The 21,084-nt window shown below is 59.9% G+C and overlaps 1 protein-coding gene across 1 annotated transcript; it reads right to left on the bottom strand.

Moving 5' to 3' along the window:
- GNAI2 (G protein subunit alpha i2) lies at positions 1-19,810 on the bottom strand. The gene is made up of 9 exons (XM_061396850.1): positions 19,560-19,810; positions 5,505-5,547; positions 5,118-5,259; positions 4,781-4,941; positions 2,564-2,692; positions 2,035-2,164; positions 1,796-1,949; positions 1,214-1,427; positions 1-573 (listed from the first exon to the last, which is right to left on the bottom strand). Exons 1-8 carry the CDS (start codon positions 19,675-19,677, stop codon positions 1,237-1,239), a joined length of 1,068 nt encoding a protein of 355 aa, XP_061252834.1. The 5' UTR covers positions 19,678-19,810; the 3' UTR covers positions 1-573; positions 1,214-1,236.
- Positions 19,811-21,084: the final 1,274 nt, after the last annotated feature.

The following is a 21,084-nucleotide window of genomic DNA, read 5'->3' on the forward strand; positions in this document are numbered from 1 at the left end:
TTTTCTTTTTTTTTTTCCCCCTTTGACTTTCTTTTTTTTTTTTAATAAAAAAAAAAAGCTACGAGAATGAGCAAGTGGACTGTGGTCTTCAGGAATGGTGGCGTCTCACGCTTCTTGTGCTTTTTCCTTTGGGGCCTCCAAGTGGCTTGGGGCGGGAGGGGGTGGGGCAGGTTGTGGGGGTGGGCAGGAGGCTCCCTGTAAACATTGGTTGGGTCAGGGGCTGGTGTTGGGCAAAGCCAGGGGTCCCAGGCTGGAGAAGTGGGTGCCCCTCCAAACACAGGCCGTGGGAGACTCAGCATGGGCTCCCCTCCCCCATCATAGAACAAGACAACGGTTAAAACCAGAATGGAGGCCAGGAGGGGCTATGGGCACTCCCTGCACCTGGGGCAAGGGCAGGCTTCAAACAGGAGGCCTGTGGCAGCCCCTCCGCCAAGTCTCTGGAGCTGAGGGTGGGACTGCGGGGAGCCAAGAACAGAGGAGAGAAGGGGAAAAGCGGCCAGGGGACAGGCGGGGAGCGTGGTCCTCTTGCCCCCATCTTCCTCAGGGGCTGGGGTAGCAGAGTCGGCGGTGGCCCTGGAGGTGGGGGACAGTCAGGGCGTGGGTCGGGAGGGAGGTAGCCAGTGTGGGTCTCTCTGCCCGCCTCCCTAGATGATGACCCTTCTCCAGTTTCCCCACCCACTTGTTACCAGGGACATGGTGGCCGGTGTGTGTTGCTGGGTTACACACACACTGTAACCCCTGTTCAAGAATGAATGGGAGGGGAGACTGGAGCTCTAGGAGAGCCCTCCCCACCCACTGCTCCCAGGGCTGGTGAGGCCAGCCTCAGCCCCGGACCCTCAGCTGGGTCCGAGGGAAAGATGGCAGGGGTGAGCACGGAGCTGGTCGTGCTGAGTGGAGGGCGGCTGGGCCCCTTCTGTCATCTCGATCCTTCAGGCCAGGCCGGTGGCCTTGTGGGTGGGAACCTGAGTTTTCGCCAAGGAAAATGGGGACAGCCCTCCAGTTCTGTCCCAGGACACAGCCCGGTGCTTCTACTGTCTGGACCGCCGGGCCTCCCTGTGCCCCGTCCTCAGTGCCCCCTGCGCCCCCCATGCCCCGCGCCCTGGTCTCTCCCGGGGTCCGAGCTCGCCACCCCCGGCTGGCCGCCCTGGCCCTCCCTGGCCCCTGGCCGGGCTCAGCGGCCCTCCCTGGCCCTCCCGGCCGCCCCCCGGCTCACCATCCTGCCAGGCCCCGCCGCCCTCAGAAGAGGCCGCAGTCCTTCAGGTTGTTCTTGATGATGACGTCGGTGACGGCGTCGAACACGAACTGCACGTTCTTGGTGTCGGTGGCGCACGTGAAGTGCGTGTAGATCTCCTTGGTGTCCTTGCGCTTGTTCAGGTCCTCGAACTTGCTCTGGATGTAGCTGGCTGCTTCGTCGTACTTGTTGGCCCCTGGCGGGGTAGGCAAAATGGTGAGGACTCCTGCTACGTGTGCGGCAGGCGGGCCCACCCCACAAGTCCAGAGAGGGTTCTGTGCGTCTGAACCAATAAGCCTGGATGTGTGACAACGGTGAGAGTGCACAGGCACATGAGTGTGCAGAGGGGCACCTGATTGTGTGAGGGACGACGCCCAGTGACATGTATGGGGTACATGCCCGAGTGTGTTAAAAAGGGCCCTGGGGTGTACAGACACAAGTGTGTAAGCCTGTGAAGCACCAGCTGTGTGTGAGTGTCCCACAGTTTACCCTCCTGTCCAGTGGGGGGCGCCCGTGGGCCACCTGGTCACCACCAGCTCCTCCCCAGAGGCCCAGACCCCACACCTGTGTACTCAGGGAAGCAGATGGTCAGGGGGCTGTGTATGATCTTCTCCTCGAACAGGTCCTTCTTGTTGAGGAAGAGGATGATGGACGTGTCCGTGAACCACTTGTTGTTGCAGATACTGTCAAACAGCTTCATGCTCTCGTGCATGCGGTTCTGGGGGCAGGACAGCGCTTTCAGCACCAGCCACCCCGACCCCTCACCCCTGCCCTCCCTTCCCCATGGTCTCTGGGCCTCTCACCATCTCCTCGTCCTCGGCTAGCACCAGGTCATAGGCGCTCAAAGCTACACAGAAGATGATGGCTGTGACGCCCTCAAAACAGTGGATCCACTTCTTTCGCTCAGACCGCTGACCGCCCACGTCAAACATCCTGCAGACACAGCGCCTTAGCTCCAGAAAAGGGAGTTCTGGGAGAAGCTCCCTGCCCCATTTCACAGATTGACCGACTGAGGACAGAGGCCTGCTCAGGGTAAGGCAGCTGGCTCCATGGTATCACCCACACTGGCCCACTTTCGCCCTGGTTCTGGCCCCGCAGAGTGACTGAGGCTCGTCAGCAGGGCAGGTGGCTGCCACATGGGATAGGGTCAGCAGAGGCTGTGAGCTGCTGGCCACCACACAGCCTTAAGGAACTCAGTGTGGGGCTGGGGGATCCCAGATGAACCCTCTTTCCCAGCACAGCCCTCAGCAGACCCCGATGTGAGGATCTCTCCCCGTCACCCCCAAGGCTGGCTGCTCCTGACCCTGTTCCCTAGCCCACAAGCCTGCTCACTTGAAGTGTAGATCTTTGAAGGTGAAGTGTGTCTCCACGATGCCCGTGGTCTTCACTCGAGTCCGCAGCACGTCCTGCTGCGTAGGGATGTAGTCGCTCTGGGCGATGCGCTCCAGGTCGTTCAGGTAGCTGCAAAGGGGTATGGGGGCGGGGGGGCGTCAGTGGAGGCCAACTGGCTCCTTGCCCTTCCGTCCCTTTATTTCTCAGGCATAGCTTCTGACTCTTCTTTATTTATTTTTAACTGAAGGATAATAGCTTTATAGTACGGAGAAGGCAATAGCACCCAACTCCAGTACTCTTGCCTGGAAAATCCCAGGGACGGGGGAGCCTGGTGGGCTGCCGTCTATGGGGTCGCACAGAGTCGGACACGACTGAAGCGACTTAGCAGCAGCAGCAGCAGCAGCTTTATAGTATCATGTTGGTTTCTACCAAACATCAACATGAATCAGCCATAGGTTTACCCGTGTCCCCTCCCACTTAACATCCCTCCCACCTCCCTCCCCATCCCACCCCTCTAGGTTGTTACCGAGCCCCCAGGTTTGAGTTTCCTGGGGTCTTACAGCAAATTCCCATTGGCTCTCTATTTTACACAGGTCCCTGACTCTTAACCCTTGCCTACACTGCATTCACCACTCAGCCGAGGGGCAACTCTGAGGCCAGCCAGCCAAGCCCTAGCACCCTGGTTGCAGGCAGGCCTGCCCCACACAGGATCCAGGGTGGTGGAGTTGCAGGAGAGGGTGGTGGGAGGGGGCAAATTAGTCCTTTGGTGAGGGAGGCAGGATGCTAATCGGCACAATTACGGCACCCGCCGCAGAGCAGCCTGGCATGTCCCCTGACGCGGGGCTGGACAGGTTGAGGCCTGCCAGGCCCAGTGGGCTCTCTGCCCAGCGCCCAGTAAAATTTGGGCTCCTCAGGGGAAGGGCATAACCACTTGCTTGGCAGGGGTCCCAGGGGCTCCCCACTACCAGCTCTCTTAATTAGTATTAATGCCGCCCTGGCCTAGCCCTGAGACTAGCTCAGCTGCCTGCCTCAATATCCTTGCTGTGCCCTCAGGGTTCGGGTCCAGGCCTCCCAGTCACTGCCCAGGACCGATGTCTTGCTCTTGGGACAGGGCTGCTGGGGCCAGCTCTTGGCTCCCCCACCGGCAGCTAGGCCAGAGGGAAATGACTTCAGAGACGCAGAGACCGAAAAGAAAAACAGGAAGGGCTATGGGGAACTGTGACGCATGTGCTGTGACCTGCAAACTCTACCCCGTGCCCTACGGAGAGCCTCCAGCCTCATGGTGAATTCCACACCAGTTCTTCCCTTGTCTGCTACCAGGGGGCTCACCCCATGGACCCAGTGCCCTACGGCAGCCTTGTAGGATTGCTGCGAGGAGGGGCTGGAGGACCCCTGGACCCTGGAGTGTTCCAATCTGCTCCCCACCCCTGGGTGATTTCATTGTAGCATAAACCTGCCTGGGAGGGCAGGGCCCACGTTTACCGCTGAATCCCTACACCCAGAACAGCGCTGGGCACGCAGTGGGTGCTTAATGTCTGGGGAATGAAGGACACGGATGATACAAGAGTGGGAAGGGGCCGGAGGGTGGTCATAACCAGGTCCTCCTTGAGTATCGCACGCCCTGAGATGACAGGGGTTGATAGGAGCCATCCGTCCCTGCAGGCAAGACCCCAAAGCTCTGCTGGCACTGAGAGCTTTTGACTTCTGGGAGTAAACGCCCCCAGCCCCTCCACCCCACCATGTGTGGATGTGACTCCGCAGCTCCTATGGGGGGCGTGCTCTCACAAGGGCATTCAGGCCACTGCAGGGAGGGTGGGAGGCTGTCCACGTGACTAGGGCAAGGCTCAGAAATCATGGCCAGGCAAGACCGGCCTCCCACCCAGCTTTGGGGAGGTCCAACAGCCCCTCTCTGGGTGGGCTCAGGATGGGAAGTGCAGTGAGAATGGGAAAGCTGCTCAGACAGAGGGACTGGCTTAGGCAGAAGTAGGAGGCGGGAGGTGAGAGTACAGGGCCCGCAGCCTATCTGGGGGCCCATCCAGAGCCCGTGGATGTCCCCCCACATCCTTCTTCCCCCAAACCCCAAACCACCAAGACCCTGGCTGACAGCGCAGAGACTCGTCCTATCTTTCTGAGGGTGCTCAGGCCCTCTGGCTCAGGCTGTAGTCCAGGTCTCCCCCTACTCCACCGCCAGCCCGGCCCCGTGGAGTGAGTACTCACTAGGCAGCAGAGTCGTTGAGCTGGTACTCCCGCGAGCGGCCAAAGCAGGCCTGCACCCCGTGGTCAGCCCAGAGTCTCCGGATGACGCCGGACAGATCCTCAGGCAGCACGCCCTGCTCCTCAGCCGTGCACGACAGTGCAAACAGCTGCCTGGCGTCGTCCTGGGCACAGGGGTGAGCGGTCAGCGCGTTGCAGGAGCACACGGCCACCCCACCGGTCAGAGGCAGGGAGGAGGCCTTCGGAATGGGGCCCAGACTGGGGTGTTCTCAGCTCCCCCGGCACAAGGCTTGCCCTGAAGTGTTATGGGAGGCAGGCAGGGGTTGGGGAGTCCACATACCGCGCGGGAGGGGTCGGCAAAGTCAATCTGCAGATTGCCCATGGCTTTGACAATGGCCATGATGGACTGGATGGTGTTGCTGTAGACGACCGCCCGGTACTGTCGGCACTCCTCCTCCGAGTAGCCATCCTCGTGGATGATCCTGGCAGCCAGGGGGCCGGGGTTAGGGTGTACGGGGCACAGGGACCCCCATATGGGCGTCTGGAGCTACGGGGGCCTGCAGTAGCTACTTCAGACAGGAGGAGACTGCCTCTGAACCACTGGGGAGCAGAGGATGAACGTGGCCTCTAGCAAAGTGCTGGGCCCATCCCTGGGGGCAGTACAGACCCGGAGGAAGAAGAGGGGAAACCAAGGTTTGCCGGCCGTCTCCCCGCACACAGCACTTACTTCATCTGCTTGACAATGGTGCTCTTCCCTGACTCCCCAGCACCTGGAACAAAGGGCACAGTGGGTCAGGGAACAGGCTCAGGGGGGACACAGGCCAGCAACTAGTGGCCTGGCCATGTGGCCAGGGAGGCAGGACCCATCCTTTCCATCAGTTGCAGACGGAAGCAGTCAGGCCTGGCGGGCAGCAGAGCTACCAGGGGTGCAGCTGGCAGGGCCATGGGGGTGAAGGCAGCCTAGTCCCATGGGGGACCCACTGCAGGCCCTGGCTTCCCACAAGGTCTGTTGCTCAACATGGCTCCCCACTGCCCTGGCTGAGTCCAGGGGCTTTGGCTGGAGACCTGAGGCTCAGCAGTCACCCTGTCGTTCTCGCACATGCAGACTTGCCACTCCGCGGCTAGTGCTCCCCAACGTGGCACTGGGTCACAGCTGGCAGAGGAGCCCTGCTTACTCTCCTCCCTACACTGTGAGCCGCAGCTGCCATGGGGCCGGGATCCGGGCATGGCATCATACCCCTGCCTTCCAGCCAAGGCCCAGCACCCTGCTTGCTGGGCCGAGGTCTATTCTAAGCAGGTAAGACACCAGGACCTGGGGGACAGGCAGTGTCACATACACACATGTACTGACTCATGATGCTTCTTTTCCAGCCTGGCAAAGCCCTATCCTGTACTTTTCTTCGACCAGTGCTGAGGAATTTGCTGCCACTCTCTCTGGTGACTGTCAGAGCAGCCCCACAAAACAGGTACTATTTCTCCCATTTTACAGATGCGGACACTGAGGCTCAGAAAAGTCTTGGCCCAAGACCATGTAGCCAGGATTCAGAAGAGCAAAGAGGTATGTAGGATGATGAGGCCTGACCTGCCCAGCCCTACTCAAAATGTGGCTCAGATCTTGCAGGACAATGTCTTGGGTTTGTTTTTTTTAAACAAACAGCTTCCCGGGCTCCATCCCAGACACAAAGCCAGATCTCAAGGGGTGCAGCCCAGAAACCTGCATTCCCCAGGGAGTGTGTGCAGGGAAGTGTGAGACCAGGAAGGCCACTTCTCTCCTGGCTAGGGGTGCGAACAGGGCCTTACCGCTTCCCTTTTGCCGAGCACACCTCAGCTGGGCCCAGCTTTCTCCCAGCCTTTGCCCAGACTGCACCCTCTGCTCTGCCCCAGCACTGTCAGGCACTACCTCTTGCCAACTCCAGTTCTTTGCCCAGGGAGTTCTCTCTGCCGGGCATACCTGCCCAGTGTCCCAGCTACACATGTCCCAACCCTCCTGATCACTGTGGTGGGTCTGTCCCTCTGACCAGCTCAGCAGGGTGGGTGGTGGGGTCTGTGGGGGAACTCTCGGCCCCTGTATATCCCTCAGGGATGGTTAAGAAACTCAGAGGATGAAGGGGCTAACACACAAACTGCCATGAGCAGCATGAATGTCAGCCATGATGATCTCAGCACAGCAGTGAATCGTGCCCCCTACATGTCAATCGCTATTCTAAGACTATCCCATTCGCTAGGTGGTCTCACAGCAAGCCCCGGGCGTAAGTCAGCTTTACCCTCATCTCCACCTCACAAATGAGGAAACTGAAGGATTTCCCTGGCGGTCCAGTGGTTTAAAACTCCACGCTTCCAATGCAGGGGGCATGGGTTTGAGCCCTGGTCGGGGAACTAAGGTTCCATATGCTGTGGGACATGGCCGAAACATTTTTTTAAAAAAAGGTGGTGGTGGGGGGGAAACTGAGAGACACCGCTGTCATGGTTACAGCCCCTCTGCACGTGGCCCACCTTGCCTCCCAGCACTGTCCCATGTGCCCAGGGAGCTTCAGGTCTGAGTCTCCACACTGCCCTCCAAGCAGCATTAGACCCTGCTTGCCAACTCCGGGTCTTTGCCCACCTGCATCCATCCTACCTCCCACCCCAGATCCACACTGACCAAGAGAAACTGAGGTGTGGCTTGCGGCCACAAGCCAGGAGCCTCCGTGAGGAGGCTTCACAAATGCCGCCCGGAATCATTGGGCTTCTCTGACAGTCCCAGGCCTGCTTCCCAGGATCGGGGAGCGCTGCGGGGGGAGCAGCACAAATAGGCAGGCTCTGGGCAGGCTGGGGTGTGAGCCCCTCTACTGGTCCGACCCCTGGATAATGGAGGCCCCAGGCCTAGTGTATTTCCCCTGGGCATGGGCTGTGGTCAGGGGCAGCATTCCTCTCCATAGGGCTGGCAGTGAGCAGCCAGGACAGGACCCCTCACTTGACACTCCCCACCTGTGGAGTGGGCTCAAGGGGAGAGGCCCTGGGAAGGCCCAGTGGTAATGCCGAATCACGGAGGCTCTTCCCCCAAGGCCCAGAACATCCACGGGGCAGGGGGGACAGCGCTGGACTGGGTGACCACGAATGAGAGCCAGGTGACACCTGGTTGTCCTTCCCAACTAGTTACTTGCTCCCAGAGAGCAGGAGGGAGGGTGGACAGCCTGGGGCAAGGACCCAGGAGCCTGGAGTCCCAGCCAGGACTGGGGGCCCAGTGTAGGAGCGGAGGCCGAGGGCACGAAGTGATGGGTCACATCGATCACGCTGTCCTCAGGTGATCCGAGACTCAGAGTGGGCAGCCCTCCGGGGCACAGGGGACCTCAGGTGGAGGTGATTTGGGGACCACTGTGCACCTGAGGCATCAGTCTCCTTGTCTAGTCCTGTGATTACTTTCTTGGTAAAAGGCGTGGACCACTCCGTGACCCTGCCCAGAGATAAGGACGCCAGCACAAACTTGCTTTGCATCTGATTTTCCTAGCAGCAGGAGACCGGGCAGACCTTGAGTGCCCTTTCCCTGTCCCCCTTGAGCTTCAGTCTCGCTTCTTCTCCCTTCGAAGAATAGGACATATTCTTTGCCCCCAGCAAGGGACAGCTGGACAAAGTCACAGAGCCCCCATCCTTGGACTCAGAGCAGTCCCTTTGTCTTTCTCACAGCTGTGACTCAGAGGGAAGGAGTTAAGTGGCAGGACAAGGATGTGGTGCTGGCAGCCAAGCAGAGAGCAGGGGAGAACACCAGGACAGAATCACAGGCGTGGCCCAGGAGGAGCTACAGTGGATCATGGGGGTTGGGGGCAGAGTTGGGTGGAGCCATGGGCTCTACCCAGTTGGACACCCTGGTTCTCAGGCAGCCCACAAGCGAGGTGTCCTAGGAGTTCCGTTTCCATTGGTGCCTGATGACGCTTCCCTATTAGGCTGGCACTTGTCCCGGAGTTTGCTTGTACCTTGCTGATCCCAGGCACCCAGTTCTGCCCATCCAGCCCTGCACCTTGCCTTCAGAGAAGGGGGCATCACTAGCTCTATCCGGATTGCTGCAGAGGTGCTGGGGTGGGGGGTGGGGGATTCAGCCAGAAGAAGGCAGCAGGAGTCTCGTACCCACGGCGGGCCCACCAGGCACTCCTTTCTCCAGCTGAGTGGGACCAGAGGGACCTACAGAGGATCCCTGCGGTGCCCTCAGTGTTTCCACCGGGCCATACCTCTTCCCACCACCAAGGAAGAAGCCTCTGCAGCCCTTGCCCCGGGGCGCAGCTGTGGGGCCCCCAGCGGGCAGGCGGTAATTGCCGAGATGTGCAGGGCGACAGCGGCTGCTCTGCACTGGAACATCTGCTTCCACTCTGGGAGCCCTGGGCCCCAACGGAGGAGGGAATAGACGGGGGCCGCGGGGTGGGGAGGGGAAGAACAGCTCCACCTGCCTGAACGAGGAGGCCAGCAGGGCCTCTGGGGGCAAGACAGGGCCCCCAGTCCAACGGCATGATGCTGATCCCAAACCCCTGCATTGAGTTTCTGTTGTAGTCTATGTTGAAGCCTCTACCTCCCAGACGTGGCTTTGTCCTGCTAGGAGGCCCTGACTTGCCTCTTTCCTCTCTGGCCCCACTTTCCCTTCTGCAGGAGCCGCAAAGCCTTGAGAGGCCAGCCAGCCCATGTCACGTTTTCAGCTCCTCTCCCAGAGGGAGGTCCAGACCTACCACAGCCCTGGGGCCCACCTCGATCCTCCCCGAGATCTCCAAAAACGGCTGCCTGATCCTGCCCTGGCTCTGGCACCTCATCTGTGCAACAGGATACCACCATTATCTCATCCTAGGAGACGGGTGAGTGCCCGGCACACGGCGAGTGTTGAGATCAAAGTTATTATGGCTGTTTTCTTTTACCCTTCAGAAGAGGGCAGAGTTCCCCAAACCTCTCATTTCCTGCAACCCACAGTGACCACGCTGCATAGGTCACTGCAACCACAGGCTGCAGAGGAGCCTGCCTCGGCCATCTCATTTTGAAGGCGTTTCTGATGCTTTCAAACAAAAGCACAGCCCAGGGCAGTGACCATGGGTTTGAGAGGCTGACTCAGCAGTGGTGGTGGTTCCCTGCTGGGTCTTGTGTAACCTGGGACTGGAGACAGAGCCACGCACTCCTTTGCTGGCTTTCTGCTCTCAGTTCGTCACTTCCCCTCCACACAACCTGGCACTCCTACCCGGGCAGGGTACTCCTTCCCGCCCAGCACGTCTCACTGCAGACACCGCTCCCTGGCGCTCTCTGCATCCTGAAGGCTGGGGAGCAGGTCTCCCTGCGGACGCTCTCGAGCTGGTGGGCTCCCCAGGAACATGTGGGGCCGGGGAAAGCTGCCAGCTGACGTGGCAGGCCTGAAGGCAGAGATTCTCAGAAGCAGCCGTGGCTCGGACCACAGGGTAGACGTGGGGAGCAGCCCAACTCAAACCCACAGCCGGGGCCCGCCCCCCACTGCGGCCCTCCCAACACAGCTCCCCGCCGCCATCACTGGCCTACCCTGGTGGGCCGCTGGGGGAAGGTCGGGATGCACCCTGGGAAGCCCACCCCAAAGGCGGCCCTGGCACCACCTCCCACTGTCATCTCAGGAAGGTGCCACGTCTCCACACTCCAGCCCAGCCCGCCGTTTCTGGGCACCCCCTGCTGCCGCCCCGCCCCTCCCCGCTCCGCCCCTGCAGCCTTAGGGTCCCCGGCCGGCCACCACCAGGGGGAGCCCGGCGGCCAGGGACCCAGTGGAGGAGGTGGGGGTTGGGTGGCGCAGAGGAGCGTTTGTTTCTGGAAAGCGGCGGCGGCAGCGAGGGGCAGCTGGGGGAGGTGCCTCACCCACGGCCCCCTCCCGAGCCTGGGAAGCCCTCGGCCAGTAGAGACTCGGCACACAAGGGAACAATGGGGACGGCGGAGGGCCCCGCCAGACAAAGGCCCTCCAAGCCCCGCCCCTGGCGTCTCTTCCTTCCTCCAGGTGCTGAGCTTCACTCCCTCCAAGGAGGCTCTGCAGGGGGCTGGCATGGGGGTGGGGGGAGGGTCTTGGACGGACCCCGTGTGACACCCCCACCCACATGTGTGACCTCGCCTTCCTCCAGGTGCCCCAGCAAAGCCGGAACCTCCCTCCCTCCAGTCTCTGCCGCTTGGGAAGCCTCCAGCAGCTTCCTGACGCCCATCAGGGCAGCACTAAGGACCAGGGCCTGGCCAAGTCTTTGCTCTTCAGTGCAAAGGAAAGAGGCCTCGGATTCTCCCAGGCACGGAGAGGGATTTCCAGGGCAGGGCTGTGTCTCCTGCAGTGGGGCCCTGCCCACCGTAGAAAAGGAAACTGAGGCACTGGGTAAGGAAGGCCACGTTGGAGGAGAGGAGGCCCTGAGACCTGCTCCTCATTGGCCACTGAGGCTGCATCCGGGTCTCACCCTCCACTGCCAGGCACTGCTAGACGGGGCCCAGGTGGTACACGGAGCCAGGCCATTTGGCACAGCCCTCTTCCTGATGCTTCTTCACTGGAGGAAATCGCCTTGCTCTTTTCAAAGAGTCTGAATCACTGTGGTAGACCCAGGGTGAGATGTCCATGTCTGGGCCTCATGTCCCCATCTGCGAAATGTACTCCTCAACGGAGTGTGCCAGGCGCAACGCCCGCCTTGAACAGCCTCCTTTGGGTCTTCACACCCACCCCAAACTCCACCCAGGGTCCAGCCCAAGTGGGCAGTTTGTCTGTGTGCCCACAAGCCACGATCCAGGCTTGAGAAGCGTGACGTCACGGGCCCCAGCACTGGGCACAGAGAGGGGCGGCCAGCCTCAGGTCACACAGTGAGGAAGGTGGGGGAAAGGAAACTCTGGGACCTAGAGTCTGGACTGGCCATGAGGGTACCACGTTTGTTCAGCTTTGTGTTTGGCCTTGATGCTTCTGCCGCTTCTGTTCTTGCTCTCTCCTAGGTCCTTTAGACTCCGCAGTTCCCTAGGGCCTGGCCTGACAAGCCAGAGCAGAACCCTGGGAACTCCACGGGGAAGGGCAAGGCAACTGAACTTTGGATTTCGGAGGCCAAGAAGGATGAGGACCAGCTGTGGTCCTCCCATGCTGTGGCCAGCCCACACCACAGACACACGAGTCGCCATACAGGAGCCCACCGCAGCCTTTGCTCTTAGTGGGGACCCTCAGCAGGACCACTCTTCCCTTCTCCTCATCTGGACAAGCCCCAGTCTCCAGACCAGGCTCAGGGCCCCCCACACCGCACCCTGACAGCCTCCAAGCTGCCTCAGGCTGGGACTTAGTCCTCTTAAGCCAAGGGGTTGTGGGAGGCACAAACATGTTAGGGGAAAAGCAAAACACTAAGATGCCTGAGTGTTCCTATGAGGGGACACAGGCTAGGAGGGGAAGTGGGAAGCAAAAATGGGGGCACCTCTATTAGGACGAGGTCACCCCATGGCCACACAGCAGATTTCTGGCTTTAAGCAGGAAAAAGATTCACGCACAGTCTTGGGTCCCACTCTCTAGAATAGATGGTCCCCTTAGAGTCCCCTAAAAGAAGAATCGAGGTCCTCAGGCATATGCAGGACACGAGTACACCCAAAGCATCTGCCTGTCACCCTGACTGAGCAATGCTTGCCAACTGGGCACAGACTCCTGTGGGGTGACAACAGTTGGGGACAGGTGCTCAGAGTCACCACCTGGGTTGTCCTTTGGTGTCTCCACTTACTGGGTAAGTCACATGATGTTCCTGACCCTCAGTTTCTGCATCAGTGAAATGGGTATGTCAGTCCCAGCTCCACAGGGTTAAACACGAAGAGACCGGCCCTATGCAATGGTCACAGCTCAATCCAAGGCAGCTACTATTATCACCAGAGGGGAAACTGAGGCCCAGTGAAGGCACCCACTACCCAGGCCCAGTGGGTAGTGGCGTGGGGGAAATCCTTAGGCTGGATCAAGGGCCTTTCTGTCTACCTCCAGGCAGGGGAAACCCAGAGTGAGCTAATCCCAGGGCTCCTGCTCCATTTCCGGGCATTCATCTGGGCCTGCAGCCGGCCTTCCGGCTTTGGAGGGCAATGGCTGCTTGGGAACATGGGAGCAGCCCTCTGCTTTCCTGCTGCCCCCCCCCCCACCCCGCCGGGCGTCCCTCTCCCAGCCACCACTTCCTGTGGTCAAAGGAGGGGCCTGGAATCCTTCTCAGAGGCGCCACCTACTCTGAGATCCTGGGCCCAGTGGCCACTGGGGCAGGACAAGGGACAGAACTGTCTGGATTGACTCCAACCTGGGGACTACCAGTAGGGGCAGCCCACGGGGGCCCCGCACAGGTGGGGCTCAACTTCTAAAGCCCCCCGCATTGACCTGCCTCACACTCCCCACCCCAGTGCACAGTGTGAGTGGCTCTCTGGCCTCTTCCTCTTTTGGGCTCCTCCTCCTCCAGCTTCTTCCTCCTTTTCCTCTGGTGTGGACACCACTTCCCCGAGTGGCCCAGCCCTGCCGTGCAGACTTCACCACCCCTCCTCCAACCCTGGGACACGGTACCTGCTGCCATCAATACACGCCCCCCTCACTGCCCCTGCCTCCACCAAACCGGAGATTCTGAGGCTGTAGCAGCCTTGGCACCCCAGGATTCTCTGAGCCACAAGGACACCGTTCTCAGCACAAACCTTGTATGATCCCACCTTTAGGCTTTGGTGCAAACGGGCCTGGCATTTACTGCCAAGCCTTGGAAGTGTATGCAGGAGGCCAACACTGAAGGGCCAGCCCAGGTTAGAGAACATGTGGCTGCTATTCCAGGGAGACTATTCCCCCAGCCACCAAGATGATCAGAGCCCCAAGGTGCAGCCTAAGGGTGAGGGTGGAGTGTTTGGGGTTTAGTAAGATCAAGAGCTCAGGGGAGAGAGGCTGGGTGGGGCTGGGCAGAGGAGCCCCACCCTGCACCTGTGGCTGACGGAGAAGCTGTCTGAGAGTATCAGGTACTAGGGCCATCATCAGAGGGGCCTAGTCCTTTGCCCTCCCAGGGCCTTCTGAGGCAGGGCACATCAGTGGTGGCCTGCCAGAACCCGTTAACCCCTTTCCTCATTGACCTTTTAGGTTAGGATTCCTGCCCCCGAGATAGTGGGAAGATGAGATTAGAAGCTGGCCTGGGTCCTGCCTTGGAGACAGCACTCAGGCTCTGGGCTGGACTGTCTCATCCTCTGCTGGGAATGTGGGAGGCCAAGTCCTTGGTCCCTCAGATGCTAAGAGCTTAAGTGGACAAAGCTTCCTCCATCCTGTTCCTGCCTACAGAATGGGTGGCTTTTAGAGATGGAGACAGAGAGACAGCCAGGGACGGAGATCAAGGACAGGGTGTACAGGACCTGTGTGCCCCTGCCTGTGGTCCAAGCTGCTGCAAGTGCCAGCCCTGCACTGCTGGAGCCTGGGGACCTCTCTGGGATCCCATCAGGTCCCACCCCCAGCACTACCTGCGGTCACTTGCTGGGTTGCTGTTAGCAGGCTTAGGATATCTATGATGCTAGCCAATGACCCTGCAGCTCAGGCCAGCCCAGGGCCAACCCAAAGAGGCCCTTGACTGTGCCAGTCCCCATCTGGCAGCACAGGCTCCAACTCAAGCACAGTGGGTGGCTCAACGCTGCCTCAGGGCCTGGCATGGAAGCCTGAGCTCCCCAGCTGGCCTCACTTCCACCTCCAGCCACAGGGGCAGGCATTCCCTCTGTCCCCACCACCTGCTCTGCTCTCTGTCTTGGGGTGCTCCAACCCCCACCCCTCCTGGGATGTCTTCAGCTGAGCTCCAGGGTCACTTCCTTTGCAAAACTGCCCCGATTCACATAGTCTCCCAGCTCAGGGGTAGCCCCTGAAGGACCCAGCTTCACTCCTATCCTAGAGGGACAACTGCTTTCCTTGGCTGCACCAACACTGGGGTCACAGGCAGGGGCTGAGCCTAGGGGGACTGGGAAGGCAGAGGGGGACTCAGAAACGGTTTAGACTCCCTACTCACTCCCTAGCTTGGGAACCCCAGCAGTGAAGCTACTGACTCCCGAAGACAAAGCCTTGCCTCGCCTGGGGGAGGGGTGGGAAGAAGAGACTCACAGGCTCCAGCTGCCCCGCCCCCCATTCAAGTGCTAATGAGCTCCAGCCGGATGGCGGGATAGCAGGGATAGAAGGTGGTGGGGCGAACAGGGAAGCTGGAGGCCGGCCTGGGTACCAGCCCACTTGGTACCCCAGGGCCCTGCCACACCCCCAACCCTAAGCCCCCCCGGGAAGGTAGCTCAGCCCCCGGAGATTGGGCGCAAGGTCCCCAGGGCAGTGGGTCACTCCAGATGCCACCAAATATCTACAAGTCTCAACCTCTCACTTGGTGAGAGCAGCGGCCCAAGGGCGAGGGTCAGGGTTCCCAGGGCCTCCATACTAAGGCTAGGCAGGCTCCGAGCTGGGGAGATTCCTCCCCATCAAACTCTCAGCTCTGCAGGAGTCAGCAGGGGGGGTGGTCCCTCTCCTGTTCTCACACCCACAGGTCTTGGTGTACCATCCCCACAACACGTATGGCTGCAGGCAGGCACCCCATCCCAGATTGTGGATGGAGAGCAGAGCATCTCCCAGGATTTCACCTGTAGCTGGGGTTCTCAGCCGGTGCACTAGGTGGAGCAGGGATCTGAACCTAGGTTTGTGTGATCCCCTCAGGAGAGTGAGCCCTCCTCCCCTCCAGGCCAGGCCTTCCTACTTCAGAACCCTTGCTGAGTTGGTCCCTCTGCCCCCAGTGCCTGGCCCTGGCAAATACTGCTAATTTTTAAGCCAACTCAGAGGACCCCTTCCCAGGAAGGACTACTCCCCCCACCCCCAAAATTCACCCGCATCACTAGACTCTACCCATTATCCAGCCAGCCAGGATCCCAGGCTAGCCCTTCCCACTAACTTCTGCTACACCAAGCCCCAGGCAACAGCTTAAGAATTACATATCCCTGTTCAGGGATGTGTGCAAATAGTTTCATTCTTTCCACACACACTTAATAGGCACCTACAGTGTGCCAGGCCCCTTGTGAGAGACAGAAAGGACTAACGTCACAAAACTCCCTTCCTTTCATTTGATAAATCTCACTGAGCCCCTCAATGTCCAGTTTCCGCACTGGCCAGGCCAAGAACTCCCACAGTACTGTTCTGGTCTGAGCCCCATGGCTGTGGGGCAGCTCCAGCCCTAAGAGCTAGACAGGCTCTACTGCAGCAGCAGAGAGAGCAGGCCTGCAACAGTCTCCAAACAGCCTGAGCTAAAAGGAAGAATGCAAAGCCGGTTTTCCCACATGAACAGCTAGAGTCCCTACTATGTGATCTGCAAGGAGTGGACAAGGACTGTCTCTGCAGCCTGGCTCAGTCGGCAAAGGATCTGGCAAAGGATCTGCCTCGGATGCCAGAGACCTGAGTTGGATCCTTGGGTGGGGAAGATCCCCTGCAGAAGGAAATGGTATTCTTGCTTAGAGAATTCCATGGACAGAGGCAACTGGTGGCCCGCAGCCCATGGACCTGCAAAGAGTCGGACACGACTGAGTGACTGAGCATGCACTGAGGTGCCAGCAGAGCGTGATGAGACCATAAGGAAACAGCCTGAAGAGTTTTTCCCTCAGTCTCCCCTTGAGTCCTGGTCATTGGCCTTACATAGTCCTTGCCACCTGCCCATGATATGGCAGGCAATGGCTCACTGATCGCTATCTTACTCCTCCATCTACCCATGTCCAAGATCAAGTTCACACCAGTAGCGCTTCTTTCATTCAACAAACAGACAATAGTTCCCAGGCTCCATGCTTGACATAGAAGGCTCACAAATGAACAGGACACAGTCCTGCTCCAGTCGTGGGGGAGGGCAGTTGGACACAGACAAATACCACGCTCTAATGGGGTGGCATGGGGGTGGGGGTTAGAGGAGGTGCTTTACCAGCCTTCAAGAAGGGGGTCAGGAAGGATCCTGGGAGGTGATCCCTGGGCAGAGTCTTGAAGAACAATCAAGTAGGAGTGAAATGGGGGGAAAGTACATCAAGTGAAGGGAACAGATGCCAAGTCCCAGGGGCAAGAGGAAACTGTTGTATTTATACCATGAAGCCTTCCTGGAGCCATCTCTCCTTTCTCTGTAGACTGCCCACAAAAGCTCAAACAAATCAGAGTCACCCCTAAACACACACTCTGGCTTACTTTACCCAAAGTGCCCACGCCGAGGCCCCAGATTCTACCAGGGGATAGCTGGTCAATCAAGCTGAACTGGGTGGGGGTGGGGGTATCTCTGAAGTAGAGCTGGTATCAGCAGCCCTGCTCCCCCAACCCAGCTGCCAGGGAACACCCTCTCCCCGCTGTGTACCACATCTGCCTTTGCCCCAGCGATGGACAGTGACTATGCCCGCCGGCTGGCAGAGCTCCCCAGGACGGGAAGGAGCCAGTATGCGGGTGGGGCAGCAGGCGTGGTTGGGCTGGGAGGGAAGGCTGGCAACTGCCCAGCCCGAGTCCCGTTGCCTGGACAGAGTCTTTCCGCTACGTGGGACAGGCGCCCAGCTCTCTGAAGCTGCCTCAGCTGGGCTCCCAACACCTTCCCTGTAACTGGACAGGCAAAGGACAGCCAGCCGGGACCCTTCTCCAGGCAGTCCGGACAGACTGAGTCCTCAATTTCAGGCAAAGTTTGGTCTCCCAGCCCCTTACAGTGAGTGCGTCCTCTGCAGGGTCTTAGCCCCGACTCCCCATCCTGGGCATGGCACTCCTCTGGCCCAAACTCAGGAAGCCCATTTTACAGTGGAAGCAAAGGCCAGAAGGACAGGATGCTGAGACGGACTCCCCATCCTACAAAGTTTCGAGCATTTCTAGGGTAACCTGTACCCCTGGTTGCTGCCAGCTTAGTATGAGAGGGGTCGCCAGACCCAAAACCTGAGCCGGGCTCCAAGACTGGTGGGATGGAGTCAGCACAGAGAACCAGGCCAGGGGCCCTGTGTGCCCCAGCCCCACATCTCTTCGGGCACCATCGTAACTGTGATTGGCCTGGGAAGGGGCTGGCTAGTGACCCCCTGGCTGGGCACTGGGAGGCAGCAGTACCCGAAGCACCCTTCCCAGGCCCAGCGGGCAGCATCGATGGGCATTCCGCCGCGTCGACACCCACTCGCTGCCGCTGCCGCACTCGCAGCAGAGACAGGAAGAGGCAAGCGCCCAACGCAAAACAGCCCAGGAGGCTGGGCCGCCGCCCCTTCCCGCCCCTTCTCTTCCTCCCCGCAGCGACAGCGGATGCCATTTTGAAACCTCCGGGGCTGTGCCCCTGAGGCCAGGCCCCCAGGGACAGTCAACAGATGGGCCGAGGATGGAAGACACGCTGTCCCCTCGGCCACACGCTCAGCATGAAAAGCCCCACTTTTCGCAGCCTGGGGACCCCAGAGCAGCTCTGGGGCTGAGGGGCCACACCCCCCACATCCATAGTCCAGCCCCCAACACTGCCGCGAAGGCCTCCTTCCCTACTAGGTTTGAACTCCACCCCACCCCCAATCAGGCTGCCACTGGGCGCACCACACCTGCTCCCAAAGAGAGGCTGGACTGGGACAACTACCAGGCCCCCAGCCTCTGCACAAGTCCACCTCAGATGCCCACCCCCTAGCAGGCCCCCCACTACTCAACCAGCTGGTCCACCACTCCCCCCTTGCAGGGCCTCAAGGTCCGATAGGCCCACCCACTCTCAGAAGCCACATCCTAGGCCTTTGGGCCCAGAAAGGGTGCGGGAAGCCCAGCACCCGTCAGCGGCTCTCCTTGGCCCGCCCGCCCGCCGGGGGCAGCAATATGTCGGCTGTCTCACCACTTCCACTTCCCCCCACCCCTCAAGCAGCCACCATCTTTCCTGGCCTTGGAGCCGACGCAACCCAAACTCCTCCACACTCCCTCCTAACCCCAGATCCCCGCCTCACTGGCCCAGACAGGGCTTAGAAACTGGGAAAAGGATAGCCAGCAGAACTCCCGGGGCAGCTTGAGGCCTGGTCCCCTCCCCCAACATGACCAGTGGAGCCCTTAGGGGGTCTGGAGCCAGTCCTTTCAGTCCAGCCCACCTGGTGCAGGAGGCGGGTGGGGAAATCTGGAGAAGGCTAGTGTGGGAGAGAAATTAAGAGCAGGGGAGCAGAGGGTTTGAGAGATGCATGCAAAGAGGGAGCTGGTGGGCCAGATGCCAGGAGCAGGGGTCTCTAAGGGTTTGGGGGCTCTGACTGGAAGGTGATCTCCTAAGCAGTCATTCCACTTCAGAGGTGCAAACCAAAAATCCACCTGAGAAGTCCCTTGGGATCAAGGTGCACAGGTGGAGGATACAGGGTCCAGAATAGCGATGGGGCACAGAATGGGAAGGAGGGAGGGAGTAGGGGCCTGGGAGGGGCCCTGGAGATACTCAGGCCCAATAGGAATAAGGGGAGAAGTGAGGGAACAGGTGGTGCCTGAAGGTGGGGGCCGAGTGGGATGGTAGGGGGTTGGGTAAAGTCTAGGGAAGTATGGAAAGACAGGCAGGGGGCTCTAAGGGTCTGTCAGGTTGGACAGTAAGAGTGGGTGGTCAAGCAGAGTTCTGGGCAGCGGGTGTTGGGGCCCTGGTGGCTGTACTTGGGGGTTTGGGCTCTGGGATGAGTTGAAGATGGGACCTATGGGCTACGGATCAGAAGTCTCGGCCAACCCAGAGTTTTGATCCATTTTTTTTTTTTGTTATGTCCTTGCCGGGCGGGTCTAGGGGGTTCAAGTCCAGGTGTGGGGATCCAGGCTGAGTCTGGGTGTTCGAAGCCCTAGTCCGCAGGTCAAAGCTGGGGATTTGGGCGGGGAATCGAGGGGTCCCAGCGCAGGGCGCGGCCTCACCCAAGAGCAGCAACTTCACCTCCCGCGCCGCCTTCTCGCCGTCTTCCCGCAGGTTTTTGTCGATCATCTTGGAGCGCTCGGCCGCCGCCTTGTCCTCGGCGCTCACGGTGCAGCCCATCCCGCCGTCCGCCGGCCCGGCCGCTGCCCGGCCCCCACAAGGCCCCGGCCCGGCTCGGCCCCGCCCGACCCCACTCCGCTCACGCCGCCGGCCCTCAACGGGTAGCTCCCGAGTCGGCAGTTCCGAGCGTCTGCGGGCGGTGCCTTCCAGGCCGCCGCGCACCGACGGCAGGGCGGGCCGGGGGCGGGGCCGGAGCGAGTCAAGCCTGGGACTGGGCCGGGGCAGGGCCGGAGGCGGGGCCATAGGAGATCTGGGGCCGCTGATTGGCTTGAGGGCGGAACGAAGGCGAAGTTAGGCTCAGCCCAAGCTCGGCCCGGGCTGGAGGCGGAGCCACGCCGAGGGAGAGCTGCAGGGGTTGAGCCTAGCCCAGAAGGACTGGGCGGAGGGCGGGCTGCAGGCGGGCCCGGGCTCCGATTGGGTGCGGAGCGCCTGGAGCCCCGTTGCTCGACGGCGGGGGCGGGCAGATCTCGTAGCCTGAGGACCGGGATCCGGTGCACCTCAGGGGCCGAGCAGGAACCAGTCCTCTGAGTTGGGCGAGCGGAGCAGAGAAGGCGTGTCTTAAAGTTAATGAACCCAATAAACTTGTCTCGGGATCCACAGAATCCCGGAGGCTCTCCGGACTGCTTTCTTCGTCTTAAAGCGGTTTTGACCCCCCTCTGTCTTTTGAAGTTAAAAAAGAAAAAATTCTATTGCCACCTCAATGCCTTTGCCCAGGCTGTCTCCCTCAGTTGGGGGTAACTTCTCTAACCATCCAAGAGTTATCTTTCTCTGATCTTCTAGGAGGGAACCATTCATCAGGGAGCCATTCTGGGCTCCAACCTGGGACCCAGCAACCATGAACAAGGAAGAGAAAGAGAAAAAGGTGCCACCAGACTTCTGGAAACATAAGTGGCCATGATCTTATGGCCTGTCATCACTGGACAGTGGCTGCAACCCCATGGCTGGACAAAGGTGTTGGGGGAGGAGGGGCAGGCAGCAGCATTTCTAGCGGGACATTTCAGTCTTTCTGACTCTCTTCTCCATAAGAAGCCCACAGCCCTGACCTCTACTGGACCGTTAAAAAGTCTGCCAAGGGTTACCCAGGAAGGTGTCCTGTGTGTCTGGAGCTGGGGAGGGCCCAGTCCAAAGACAAGGAAAGTCCACGAAGCCAGGAAGTGAGCTGGCCAGCAATGCTTGGCCACCCGCAGTCCCCTGTTTAGCACAGACTCCCTCCTTACCACCTTGACACACATCTTGTTTCCGCTACCAGTTCTCAAACTGTCCGTTCTCCCTGGAATGTCTGTGTGTCCCTATTTGAATGGCTCTCCTGCTGAGGAAGCATTGGCCTGTAAATCCTCAAATGGTTCCCCCAGGACTCTCCTGCCTGGAATCAAAGCTCAGGCAGGCCCTGCTACAAGTATGCAGCAA

This window comes from Bos javanicus, chromosome 22, assembly GCF_032452875.1.
Source record: "Bos javanicus breed banteng chromosome 22, ARS-OSU_banteng_1.0, whole genome shotgun sequence".
Classification (NCBI taxonomy): Eukaryota; Metazoa; Chordata; class Mammalia; order Artiodactyla; family Bovidae; genus Bos; species Bos javanicus.

What these genes read in the sequence shown, in the direction of transcription:
- GNAI2 (XM_061396850.1), bottom strand. Translation starts at nt 19,677, where the DNA reads ATGGGCTGCACCGTGAGCGCCGAGGACAAGGCGGCGGCCGAGCGCTCC. An exon ending in TTGCCGACCCCTCCCGCGCG is followed by an intron (nt 4,942 to 5,117) that starts GTATGTGGACTC and finishes CCCTGTGCCCAG; the next exon opens with GACGACGCCAGGCAGCTGTT. An exon ending in TTCAAAGATCTACACTTCAA is followed by an intron (nt 2,165 to 2,563) that starts GTGAGCAGGCTT and finishes CTGTGTCTGCAG; the next exon opens with GATGTTTGACGTGGGCGGTC.